Consider the following 13,874-nt stretch of genomic DNA (forward strand, 5'->3'; position numbering starts at 1 on the left):
TCTCCCCACACTTGACCCCCCTCCTTGAAGAAGGGCAGCTTCTCCCAGCTCTCCCCCCACCCCTCCAGCAGTAGGGGGACTTTTCGCCGTGCAAAAAAAAAAAAGTCATCTGCAGAGAAGAGACTTTTTTTTTTGTGCAACGCCGGCGCTCGAGCAAGAAACTCCGCAACTTTGGCTGCCCATCCCCCCTTTGCACTTTTCCGCGCCGCGCCTTCGGACGGCCTCCCGCCCCCCCCCCCGGCTCCGGCCCCGCGATGAGCGGCCCCCCACCCCCCACCCGCGGGCCGGCCTCGGGGGCTCCCGGCCCGGGCAGCGGCCGGCGGGATGGCCCGAGCCGGCAGGCGGACTGAGCCGGACGCGAGAAGGAGCGCCGGGAGGCGGGGAAGACCCGGAGGAGCCTCGCCGGAGCGACCCCCGCCCCAGATCCGCCGGCGCCGCTTCTCCGAGACTTACGGCATTGGGTCGCCTCTCCCCTGCCCACCTGGAGCGATACTGGACGGGGAGGATCCCCCGGAGCCTTTGTTTCGGCGAGCCCCGATTAACCCTCTCCTTCCCGGGCCGTGGGGGGGGGGGCGCGCAAAGTACCGTATTTGCCGCTCGCAAAGGCAACCGCCCCCTTCCCCCTCTCGCACGCCATCCCGAAACCCCTTTTTTTAAAATCATTTTGAGCACCCCATTGATTCTCCCGGAGACTGATTTTTTAACAATCCTTTGGGGTAACCAAGACCCCCACCCACCCAACTGAGTCTACCGCATCTCCCCCCTCCCTGGGGCTGCTTGGAGGAGGAGGAAGAAGAAGAAAAGAAGAAGAAGAAGAAGAAAAGAAGAAGAAGAAGAAAAGAAGAAGAGAAGAAGAAAAAAAGAAGAGAAGAAGAAGAAGAAAAGAAGAAGAAAAGAAGAAGAAAAGAAGAAGAGGAGGAGAAGAAGAGGAGAAGAAGAGGAGAAGGAGAAGAAGAAAAGAAGAAGAGAAGAAGAAGAAGAAAAGAAAAGAAGAAGAGGAGAAGAAGAGAAGAAGTAGACAACCGCGCGCAAGATTTAACTTTGGCATCTTTTCATCTTGGGAGTTGCAAAAAAAAACAATTGATTTTGCCCCGCCGGAGGGGCGTTGGAGGGACGGGCGAAGACCCCCCGCCCCATCCCTCGCTATGGCTGGGAGCGGGGCGGCGAGCCCGGGCCGGTGGGGCTGCGGCGAGGCCAAAAGCCCCGCGGCGTCCGGGGCCGGCGGGGGCCGGCTGGGGGCCCGCTGCCCCCTCGGCTGGGCGCTGGGGGCGAGCGCCGTGGCGCTGCTGTGGGCGCTGCGGCCGGCGCCGGGGTGCGGAGAGGCGGCGGCGGCGGGTCCGGCTTGGCTGTGCTGCTGCTGCTGCTGCCTGCTGGCGGCCGTGGGCTCGGGGCGGCTCCGCCTGCGCGCCGCCGCCTGGGCGCTGGCCGCCTGCTGCGCGGGGGGAGCGCTGGCCGCCCAGCCGCCGCTGCCCGGCAGCCCCTACCTGGCTCCCCTCCTGGCCGCCGGGGGGCTCCTCTGGGCCGCCGGGCCGGGACGCCGCCCGGAGCAGGAGCAGCAGGAGGAGGAGGAGGAGGAGGAGGCAGGCGGAGGGGCGGAAGGAGCGGGGCCGGCCGCCGATGCCCCCTCGCCGGCCCAGGACGCGGGGCCGCGCTGGAAGCGGAGGAGGCGCTCCAGTGCCGGGATCGCCGCCGCCGAGATGGCCGGCTGCGGGGGCAAGTCCCACCGCAGGACCTCGCTGCCCTGCATCCCTCGCGAGCAGGTAAGGCGCGGCCGGGGGCGGACCCCGGCGGGGTAGCCAAGCTCCTTCCAGGAGGGGGACCCAGTGCGCCGCCAACTTCCCCCCCCCCCCTGCGAAACTTTGCGCGCCCGAGGTTGGGCCGGGATGCCGCCGCTTTCCAGAGGTTTTCAAAACTCTGCATGGGGGCTCGCTGTTGGGTTCGGAGCATTGGGATGGGGAAGAGGGCGCCCCTGGGACCTTTATGCCCCGGGCGGTTTGGCCTTGGGGTTGCCACTCTCTAGAGGCGCGTTTCCCCCATCCGAGTTCTCAAAACTCAACCGTAAGTCCCCCTATGAGCCATTTAGGCATGGGAAATTTTGCCTTGGATTTGCCCCTCTTTAGATGCACCCCCTCCATCCATAGTCTCAAAACTCAACAATGAGCCCCCCATGCAGAGATTTGAGAATTCGGGTGGGGGAGATGTGCATCTATAGAGTGGCGAACCCAAGGCGAAACCTTCCATGAATAAATGGCCACAGAGATTTGAGATTTCGGGTGGGGGAGATGGGCATCTATAGAGTGGCGAACCCAAGGCGAAACCTTCCATGAATAAATGGCCACAGAGATTTGAGATTTCGGGTGGGGGAGATGGGCATCTAAAGACAGGCAAACCCAAGGCGAAACCGGCCAGGGCATAAAGGGCCATAGGCTTTGCCTTGCATTTGCCGCTCTCTAGATGCGCATTTTCGCCATCTGAATTCTCAAAACTCGGCATGGGGGCTTATTTTTGAGTTTTGAGGATTTGGTTTGGGGGGGATGTGCATCTAGAGAGAGGCAAACCCAAGGCGAAACATCCCATGCATAAAGAGAAAACAACCCCCCCCCCCCAAACCGGTCCCTTCTATCTGGGACAGGAGGAACTGCGTTTCTAGGGCCGCATCAAAAACCCCTTTGCCCTTTTTATCCTCCCCCCTATATATTTTGGTGATGTGGACCAGAGCTTTCTCTTGTGTCTAGCTGCAGCCTGAAAAATACTAGTTTGGCTGATCTTTTTCCAAAAAGCCTTCTGTTGACTCACCAGGTTTCCATCTCCCATCCAGTAGGCCCTTCCACTCAGTGGCTATTTATGCAGGGGAGGCTTTGCCGCTCTCGAGATGCACATTTTCCCCATCCAAATCCTCAAAACTCAAAAATCAGCCCCCGTGTAGAGTTTTGAGAGTTCGGATGGGGGAAATGTGCATTTCGAGGCACATCCAAGGCAAAACCTCCCATGCATAAATGGCCTATAGATAGTTGTTTTGGAGTAAGGGCAGGCTTTTTAGGGGAGTGGGGGGCATGGATAACTTTAAGTAAGCCTTGTTTAGATGCTATTATGGGGGGAGTCATCTGTTTGTAGCTCAGCTGGGGGTTGGGATAGATGTTTGCACGCATTATTTTTTCTTCTGAAGTAAAGGGCAGAAAAGCATTGGCTTATAAATCTGCTGTCCGCTGATTTGGGACAGGAGTTTGCGAAGTTTGTTTCTTTGTGGGAGCGATAGAGGTGTTGCGTTTAATGTCCAGTTCTTGTTTATGAAGCTTTTTGGCTCCCAAGTGAGTAGATGTTTGGTCCTGTTATGTGCCTCTTGCTGAAAGGCTTGCGTGCATCCTTTGAATCCGGGAAGGCTTTGACCGGCTCAGTTGTCACTTGTGCACTTAGCCGTTTGGCAACGGTGTGGGTTTTATCCCGTTCAGCGAGAAGAGTCTCCCTTTCGCCCTGGATGTTTGGCTTTTGTTTATCCGATTTTGGCGGCCGGAATAAAAAGAAGAAGATAGGGCATTGTGGGAATCAGAAGGATAGGATCTCTCGGGAAAGTTTTTCCATGACTTCAGAAATTGGTGTGGAAACGGAGTCTCGGTGTGGCACAAGGTCAAACCCTGTGGAACCACAACTTTACAACTTAATATCCTGAATTCCTTTTAAAACATTTAGGGTGCCGTTTAGTAATGCAGTTAAGCCAAAATATTAGCATTTAGTGGTGGTTTTCAGCATGAACTGAGCTTTTGCCACCAGGGTCCTGACTCTAAGTAGATATCCACTGAACGTCTAAGAGTGCGATCCTAACCATACTTACTCTGTTTTTTTAAAGTCGGTGGGCCTTCCACAGAATATGTTTGGTATCAGTTTGATAATCACAGATCTGAATAATGTTGGGTTTACATGAACTGTGTGTTAATTAACCCTGGACTTCAGTTTGGAGCAACATTTTAATGGATTGGTTCTCGTAGGTTATCCGGGCTGTGTAACCGTGGTCTTGGTATTTTCTTTTCTGATGTTTCGCCAGCAGCTGTGGCAGGCATCTTCAGAGGAGTAACACTGAAGGACAGTGTCTCATGGATTGTTCCATAGTGACAATTTTTTTCAGTGGCGGCATAAACTTTTCAAAAGATAACATTTACGCTCGGGCCCTAGCCATGTAGTGGAGAAAGTAGTCCCCCCCCCTACTGATTTTAATGGTGTTTTACCACAGTCTTTGCTTTTAGGATTGCGGGGGGGGGGAGTCTAACGGTGCAATCCTAAAGAGAGTTACTCCACTCTAAGCCCATTCATCTCCGTGGGCTTACACTGGAGTAACCCTGTGTAGGATTGTGCTGTATGCATTCTTAGAAGTCAGATCTGCTAAACCTGTTGGGCCTTTTTCAAGTAAATGTATTTGGGATCAGGTGGCAGTGAACTCTGGTCAAATTAAGTTTGGGATTTATCTCCTCAGAAGATATGTCTCTCTCTCTCTTTCTCAGCGACGATGTATATTTTTCAAGCTGTGAAATCTAACCGTATGGTGTGGGTGGTATAGTATCTTTTTCTTTTCTTCTGGAAATGTTTAGATGACATTGTTTTGCGGCTACTTATTTTGTTTGCTCAAAGCCCCATGAACCAGATATTCTTGAGGTTGCGTTTGCCGCAAGTGCGCTTGGTTACATTTTTGAGGGGATAAAAATACGTATTTTGCCATGCTTTTATAAGCCCAAACGAGACGAAGGGAAATGTTTAAAACTAGCTTGATTTCAGATTACAGGCTACGTAAGAGGACTACTGTAATGTAAAGTCCCCTTTTTCTATACAATATTTAAGGGAGTGAAAAAAACACGATAATATAAGAGGGATATTTGAATCGGAGAACAGTTTTTAAAAGTGGCAACTTGGAATTACCAGAACTTTTGCTCTGTTTTCTGTAGATAAGTGACTTTAGACAAAACATGCTTATTTAATCACTTTAATGTGGTCTGCAAAACTTGATTCTGGCTGCTGTCCTTTGCTTGCAGCAGCTTCTCGGAGCTCCTTAATTTATGGTGATGGACAAATTAGACCCTTAATTGAGTTTTTATTCGGCTGTTCAGGGTTTATTGTGCACCAGGCATGAGATCTGAGGTGTCAGACGACAGTGTCGTTCAGTCATGTCGCATCTGAGGTAAAGGTGGGGTATCTCAAGCCAATGCGCAGAACGTGGAATGACTTTTCTTTGGATCTTGGAGACTTCTAGGGGTATCTGTCCCCCTTCCGCTTGTTGGCAGCTTGTTGTTCTGAAGGAGAAAAATGGATCGGCATGGCTTAAAATAGTCTTCTGCTAAATATTACATTGAAAGTGTAGTATACACTTTGTTTGGCTGAGGAGTTTTAAACCAACTTCCCAAATGAGCTCTTTGGCAGTGTGGCTCTAAAATCATAAAAGTCACTCGTTGAACATCAGTAGCTTCTTTTAACTACTTTTAATATACTGACGACAGTAGTCAGATACCACAGCACGTGGCTCTGCTGATTCTTGTAAAACAGTGTGTCTCATATGTAACAGAAGATGCACTTTTTAAAACACAGGTTTCTCCTAAAACTTGTAACGAAAGTCCGTACATCTTGCCTGAACAGCTAATGTCATGTGCGAGGCGCAATTGGGAAAGCTTTAAGGTTGTGAGAACTGGATTTTATGCCACTGAAACATAGAGACAGCTCTGAACTGAAATTTGGTCAGCTGTGAACAGTCCATTGATGTGAAGTGTTGGATATATCAGTGACTGCAGGATTGCAATTTTGCAAATTTCTTCTCTGTATTTTGAACTGGGATGTCCTCAGCTAGCTTAGCTTTCATTTCTAAAGAGGAAATCTAGATGGTTGTGCTAGCCAGACAGACACTATAAAGTTATTTCTGAGAAATTATGATTATTAATTTGTTTTTGAATACTCCAGACAATTGAGTTTTAAGTGCTTGTTTTGTTGTTGTTTTTTGCAATGTTAGGTTTATTTATGCATGCATTATTGGGGAGGGCAGAGACTTTATAGGCATGTAGTCACCAAAGGAGGCATGAAGATCTTGTGGATCGCTGCAGCATTCAGAACCCAATTTCATGCAAGGCTTCTGCGAAATATTTTAAACAGTTGGAAGAGCAGAACTTTCACGAACGACTGTCATTAAATGCGAACGTGTTTGGATTTACAATCCATGTTGAGTGGATTCAGCGGAGGTGACGCGCTCTCTGTGTTTTGCAGCTGGGGCTTGGAGCGTGTTTCTATTTTTATTACTATTTAGATAGCGCTATCAACATATTTGGTATTTTGCTGCGAAGGCACAGAAGACTGGTCCCTGCCTAAAGGAATTTATTGACTAAAGTGGGCCTGCCCGATTTGTGACCCAACACCAGCTATGTTAGGTCGCCTCTCCCAGGTTTGTATGTGCTACTCCCTGGGGCTACAAGTGATGCTCAGATGGGGTGTGTGTGCAGGGTGTTAAGTACTCGGCAGGCCACAGTTGTGTGGCTGGCCAGCTACATTCAGCTTGGTGGATCACATGAACACATGAAGCTGCCTTATACTGAATCAGACTCTTGGTCCATCAAAGTCAGTATTGGTCACACAAAGCTGCCTTCTACTGAATCAGACCCTTGCTCCATCGAAGTCAGTATTGTCTACTAAGACCGGCAGTGACTCTCCAGGGTCTCAGGCAGAGAAAGGTCTTTCACATCACCTACTTGCCTAGTCCCTTTAACTGGAGATGCCGGGGATTGAACCTAGGAGCTTCTGCATGCCAAGTAGATGCTCTACCACTGAGCCACGGCCCCTCCCCGAATCACAAGCTGTGCAGGCCTGATCTACATTATGGCAATGGACAAAACAGCAGGAGAAGGGAGAGACGGTAAGAGTTCAGGGTAGCAATGGAAGGAGGTACACAGAGCATATGCAGTTATGCTTAGACATGGTTGCAGACGAGGACGTGGATGACCACTTGAAAACTCTCCAGTTTAAGGTCCGCGTCACAGGATGGTACTACACTTACAAGCATACTGATCGGAAGCCATGTTGAGGCAGAGATCTGCGTGAAACCTGTTCATGTGAATTGATTCCTTTTTGTGTCCTGCTCCTTGGTACCTAGCAGAGCTCTCTTGTAACCCAAGCCCTTTCTCCAGGAAGACCATAAAGCCTCTCTCCAAGAAGCAGAGAGTCAAAAGTTCTCTTTTTCATATCTCAGATTCTTTACCCTAGTAGGCCTCTCCTTCTTCTGTTTGAGGTTCTTCTGGAAACTCCTTGTTAAAACGTCTCTATGGTTGCTCATAAAATGTCAGTAGCAGTAGCATGGTCTTATAAAACGCATTATTAGTTTGGTTTATTTTTGCCCCCTTGAACCCTGGTTGGTGAAAAGGAGAAAGCCTGTGTGTTCTTCAATATTGGGAAAGTATGAGGAGGTTCTTCCAAGTGGAGATGTTGAGTCATACCTTTAGTGTTGTCCACCTTGTGACCTGCATGGAGTGAGGTTTTCCTAGCCTTCCTCTTTCAGTCGTTTAATTGGGAACTGAAGCAGAACCCATTCCATTGTGGTCCACTGTGCCATTGGTTCTCTCAGGTAGTTCTGTATACCTTTACCTCTTCTGTTGGCTCTTAGTGAGCATCACTTCCACGGTCGGCGCCATGTTGCTCATCATGCTGTCTTCCATCAGTTGCATAGCTAGATACTTTAATAATCTGACGGCGGGATACGCTTCCATATTTGTACAGGTTGAGTATCCCTTATCTAGATTGCTTGGGACCAGAAGTGGTCCGTATTTTGGATCTTTCCATATTTTGGAATTTTTGCATAGACATAATGAGATATCTTGGGGATGGGACACAAATATAAACACAAAATTCATTTATGTTTTATATATGTTTTGTATATTCTTTATACACATAGCCTGAATGTAATTTTAAACAATATTTTAAAATAATTTTGTGTACATTGAACCATCAGTGGCACTGCTGAGGGCCTGTAATGCCTGCATGCTGGCTCAAAAGGTCCAGTTTTTGGATCAGTCCGGATATCGGATGTCCGGATAAGGGATACTCAACGTGTACATCGCTGCTTGTCTGACCGCTCATGATGAATAAATAGCTCCTGTGAAGAAGAGAGCTTTTTTAATTTCAGGGTTTATTCAAGGGCCAACAAAAAAACAAAATCAAAATCCCTGTCTGAGCTGCGCGTGGACATGTTAGTTCTTTTAAAAAAGGAAGGGCTAATAAATTCTGGTCTCATTTGTAAGCCCAGAATATGATAGGAGTATTGACTGTGACGGTTGCACTGTTGGTTGCAGTTAGATGTTCATGTTTAATCTAAGTTAATGCTTGCTGGAAAAGTCACTGGAAAAGACTACCATGCTAGGAAAAGTTGAGGGCAGCAGGAAAAGAGGAAGACCCAACAAGAGATGGATTGACTCTATAAAGATCTGAGCAAGGCTGTTAAAAGTAGGACGTTTTGGAGGACATTGATCCATAGCGTCGCCATGAGTCAGAAGTGACTTGACGGCACTTAACACACACACAATGCTTACTGCAGCAGCTTGGTTCTTGCATTCTTTAGGTTAATTTGCAGTGCGTGTTATAATATTAGCAGCTGTTTGCAGAACCGTGTCTGACCCCCACCCCGTGTGAATTTCTTTTATCTTCTGCAACTTTTCTTCCTTCTGCTCTTTACCAGCAGCAGAGGGGTAAACCTGAACCGATGGATCCCTTTAGAGTCCATCACTCTTGACAGGGCCGAAAACAGCCGCTTTAAAACTTAACATGATTTTGCCACTGGTATGCGGCTTTGTTGAAGAAAAGTTATGGATGCTGTATCTATTCCAACTGTCTGCTTTGTTTTGCTTCTTCTTTCCTTTAAATCACAGTTATCATTCCTTTCCATTTTTCCAACTCCCTGACCTCTCACCCGTCTTCTCTCCTTTCATGATATTAAGCTATAAAAATGACAGTCGCAGCCATAATCTTATTGTTAAAGCAGCTCATATGAGATATATCGTAGTACAAAATATGTTAGCCTGAGCACAGGTAATTTTTTTTTTCCAGACTGTTGGAGGAATTTCTTTTCTTTTGCATAATTATTAATAGAGTATTTATAACTGAGAACTACCACGAGTAGGTAAAATATGATTACTTAAATGCCAATTGTTACTCCCAAATACCTCTCTACCCAGGATCTAAATACATTTTCTGGGTTTGCTTAACCTGTCTTGATTAAAAATAATTTTTTTTGTTAAATTTTGAATTTGGAAGGTGTTGGGGTAACCCCCGCGATTGACAAAATAGTTTGTGTTAAAACTGTTAAACAAAGAAATGTTTTTTTGAAGAAAACTCGCCAAAGGGAGAGAAGTGGAAATACAGTAGAAGCTTTGAGCGGTTTCTCAATGGTCTGTAAAGTGTAAGCCCCCTCCGCCAGACTCAGAGATGCCGAGCTGAAAGAAACACAGTGTACGCTGGGGGGTTGTCGTGTTCATTGAATAAACAACCAGAACAGTGATCCACTGATGGAGCGTGGACTGCAATTTTGTGTGTCGAGTGCACGGCAGGGGTTAGGTGACCCACCACATTTATGGTGTTGCTTGTGCCATGTACACAGATTTGTCTGCCTAGGTTGGTTTTCAGAGTTGCCTTTGCGGGGAAAGTGCTTTTTTAAAACGTTTGCGTGCGCATTGTGCTGGAGCAAGGAATCGGACCGTTTCTCCCTCGAGATAATTTGATTAAAAGGTTTGGAAACTGGCGTCAGCTTGTTTAAACACACCTCCCTGAAAAGGTAGCTGTATGAAACCCCACTTAAAATAGGGTGCTAGGTTCTGAAAAATGGGTTTCCGTTAGAATCCCGAAATGCTTAATCTGGCATTAACTGTTTAGATGCGCTCAGCAGTCTGACTGATAAATAGAAGGAATGGCCTCAATTATGTTGTCATTTCATAAGATTAAAGCGGTAACTGACACTTCATTTCCTTACAGACCCTGTTGTCTGGGATTGTATGTAAAGTAGGACTGCCACCCTTATTTAGTGGATCAGTTTTTCTCCCTAAGAAAGGAGTCCAGTGGTACCTTAAAGACTATTCCAGTGTAATCTTCTCTGAATCATAGCTCACTTCATCTGACACTCTGAAATGTGCATCCTTTAGGGCTAGTTTGTCACGTTTTGGAAGGGATTTGTCATATTTCCGTCCTGTTCTCCTTCCAAGGAGCTCAAGAGTGGCTTACGTGGTTCTCATAAAGGCCAATGGCCAAAGTGGCCATTTTCTCCAGGTGAACTGATCTCTATTGTCTGGAGATCAGTTGTAATAGCAGGAGATCTCCAGCTACTACCTGGAGGTTGGCAACCCTACGGAATATTCCTAGTCCATTCCTCTGCCTCTGCATTAGAGATTAGTAGTGGGAACACGCTTGCTTTTGGAAAACTGTAATTTTCTCATTGTGAAACCTCTGATAAGCTTCCAAGAATCACCCAGAGTTCCCTAGAGAACAATCCTCTTCACTTCTGCAGCTTTCTTTCTCAGAAGTAAATCCCACCGATTTCGCTGGAACTTAATACAAAGTAAATGTCCAAAGGGTTATAGCGGGGACCTCCAAACTTTTTGAGCCTACCGGCACCTTCTGAATTTTGACATAGTGTGGTGGCCGCAGCCACAAAAATAACTGCCACATCGGACTTTCAGTCGCACAGGAAAGATCTTTGGCCCGTGGTGGCAGCTGCTGCCCAAAGCAACATTTTAAAAAGTCTGCACAGCCAATCAGAAGCCTTGCTGGGCAGAAGCCCTACCTGGCCCTGGCCACTTTCTAAAAATGGTAGGCATCAGGAAGGGTGTCGGTGGGTGTCAAGGTGCCCATGGGCACCACAGTGGGGATCCCTGGGTTTGAGTCTCTGGCTGTCTCTGTACAGGGATTTTTCCATGCACGGACAGCAGGATGCTGCCACACTAAGCTCAATCGTCTAGGTGATGCCCTCCCAATCTGGGCATGTCTGGTTTGTTTTTCTTTTTTACTCTGGAGAAAATATAAATTTTATTTCCTTCGGAGTGAAGGGGAAATCTGTAGAGCAGCTATGGATGGGAGCATCTATCTGGATGCCCCCTCAGGGCAGAGGGAAGCTCAGGCTGCACCTGGAGTATTGTGTGCAGTTCTGGAGGCCTCACTTCAAAAAGGGTGTGGACAGGATGGAGCGGGTGCCGAGGAGAGCGACGAGGATGATCAGGGGCCTGGAGACCAAGCCCGACAAGGAAAGGCTGGGGGAGTTGGGAATGTTTAGTCTGGAGAAGAGGAGGTTGAGGGGGGACATGATTGCTCTCTTTAAGTATTTGAAGGGCTGTCACTTAGAGGAGGGAAGGGAGCTGTTCCTGTTGGCAGCAGAGGATAGGACTAGCAATAATGGGTATAAATTGCAGGCAGAAAGGTACCGACTGCATATTAGGATTTATTTATTTTTTACAGTAAGAGCTGTTCAACAGTGGGATCAACTACCTGGGGAGGCGGTGAGCTCTCCCTCACTGGCAGTCTTTAAGCAGAGGCTGGACAAGCACTTGTCAGGGGATGCTCTAGGCTGATCCTGGATTAAGCAGGGGGTTGGACTAGATGACCTGTGTGGCTCTCTATGGTGCATTCTCCCACGTTTCAGCCCTTTGTACGGCTTTCCCCCTGTTTCCCTAATAAGGCATGTGGTAGCGTTACAGCATGGCTCGGTAAGGAAACAGAACGTGAGGAGGGGATGCTGGGCTATGGGCTCAGGGTCCTGCCATCAGGAAAATGGGAGAATGGAAAAAGGGGGGAGTGGGGTGCAACAGCGGGGGGCTCAAACATGTATGTGGTCGCCATTTCTGTGCCACCTGCTGCTGTGGTGGGGGCACATTTTGCGCCCCAGTGTGGGTGGAGCTGAATCGCAGGTTCAAGGAGAGGAGGGTGGGTTGCCACTAGTGGGGTTGTGAACAAAAAGACTAGCAAAAGGCAGGCTGGTCCCCCTCTCCTTGGGTCAAATTTTCTGATATCCAAGCTCCTGTTTCCTTCTTGTTTGTAGCCTTAGTTACCCAATATGCTGCCTTTTGTTGTGAATTACCAGGCTGTTTCTTTTGCCAATAAGAATCGTGGGCAAAAGAAGCGGAGTCAGTTTGGTTGGAAAAGCCACAGTCCAGATTCTCTTATAGCAGCGCATGATTGATGGTATAGTCTTGGATTTCCGTGCATTTGCTTTTTTTAAAATGTATTTATTAATTAATATCCCACCTTTCCTGGGGCTCAAGTGCACACGCTCACTGCCAAATAAAATCTGCATTGTTGGATCCAAGATAACTTTTTCAAAAATCCCATCAGCGGGACTTCAGGACTCTTCAGTTTCTCATAGTCCAGAATATCTTTAATCCATGTGCATAGGTTCCCAGTAGGTTACAATAGCTCGGAGCTCTTCCAAAAGTTGTGTGTTATATTTGAGTTCTCAGCTTGTTGTTGTTGTTTTTTGTCTCATTAATATGCGGCCTGTGAGATATTAATGGGCAAGCAATATAAGGCCAGTAGGAGGGAGAGGCTGTGGCTCAGTAGTAGAGCATCTGCTTGGCATGCAGAAGGTCCCATGTTCAATCCCCGGCATCTCCAGTTAAAGGGACTAGGCAAGTAGGCATATGAAAGATTTCTGCCTGAGACCCTGGAGAGCCACTGCCGGTCTGAGTAGACAATACTGACTTTGATGGACAAGGGTCTGACTCAGTATAAGGCAGCTTCATGTGTTCGTGTGCATTGCCGTCCTGTATAGGGTTGCCTGGTGGGTGGTTTTGGCGGACAATTGCCCGCCAAACCACCCAGCCGCTTGCAGAGCGGCGATCGTGCATGCGAGCGATGACATTACTTCTGGTTTTACTTCCGGAAGCGCCACATGGCCACGGCCGTTTTAACACTCAAACCTTGGTTTGAGTGTTAAATCTGCCGTGGCCATGTGGCGCTTCCGGAAGTAAAACCGGAAGTGATGTCATCATGTGCATGTGCCCGCAGCAGCCCCAGCCCCCTAAAAGTCCCGCCGATCGGGAGGGGGGACCTGGCAACCCTAGTCCTGTGCCACATCTTGGGATGTGGCTGCTCTGTCTTTAGTAGGCTGGTTATTCGGTGGGGAGCAGCCATGGAGACTCTTCCAGGTGGAAAACATTGTAACTCCCGTTGGCCTGGGGCCTACATCAATATAGGCAGAATACGATGTTTTTATTTCAAAGCCTATTCAGCGTCTGTGACAGTATAAACCTTTCGACTGAGTCAAAAATACCTTTAGATGGGTTCTCCTCAAAGCCCCCCGTGCTCTCTTATAACAAAATGTTCCAAACTAAAATCCCTTGTTTACATAAATCATGTTCTACCCATGTCCATGTTTGGTTTTTCTACACTTTAGTTAGTGTGTATGTGTTTAAAATATTTTTTTTTATTTTTTAAAAATAAGATGTTTCTCTGAAGGTATTTCCTCCCCCCTTCTCTCTACCAGCAGTGGGTTGATGAGTTTTCCAAATCCCCACGGACGAACTGTTTTAATTTTTCGAGTGAAAATTTCAGCTATGGTTCACAAAGGAAAGCTGATAGGGTTCTGTTAAAGATTAGTATCCTCTCTACCACATTTCCAAAGTCTTTTAATGCAGATTTATTATTAAGCGTGTTGTACTGATTCACTAGCCTCATATTAATTTGCTTAATAAAAACTGCAGTGGAAAAGTCAGGTTTTTAAGTGTGTACTGAACTTGTCCCCCCCCCACCTGACTTTTCCTTTTAATTTATGTACCAATAAAAGATGGACCAGTCAGGGGTTAGCTTTTCTGTGGGCGCAATGAGCTGCGGTGATTTTCGCTGTTTATTCCCTCCCATGGATGGCCCAAGTACCCCCGGCACAT

The 13,874-nt window shown here is 47.7% G+C and overlaps 1 protein-coding gene across 1 annotated transcript in view; it reads left to right on the forward strand.

Moving 5' to 3' along the window:
* The first annotated feature begins 1,675 nt into the window (after window positions 1-1,675).
* Window positions 1,676-13,874, forward strand: part of PDE3A (phosphodiesterase 3A) — a 316,228-nt gene continuing 304,029 nt past the window's right edge. Inside the window, exon 1 of the mRNA XM_056847355.1 lies at window positions 1,676-1,760. Coding sequence (XP_056703333.1) covers window positions 1,698-1,760 — 63 coding nt within the window. The 5' untranslated portion in view covers window positions 1,676-1,697. The remainder of the gene's footprint in view (window positions 1,761-13,874) is intronic.

This window comes from Euleptes europaea, chromosome 3 (assembly GCF_029931775.1).
Source record: "Euleptes europaea isolate rEulEur1 chromosome 3, rEulEur1.hap1, whole genome shotgun sequence".
Lineage (NCBI taxonomy): Eukaryota > Metazoa > Chordata > Lepidosauria > Squamata > Sphaerodactylidae > Euleptes > Euleptes europaea.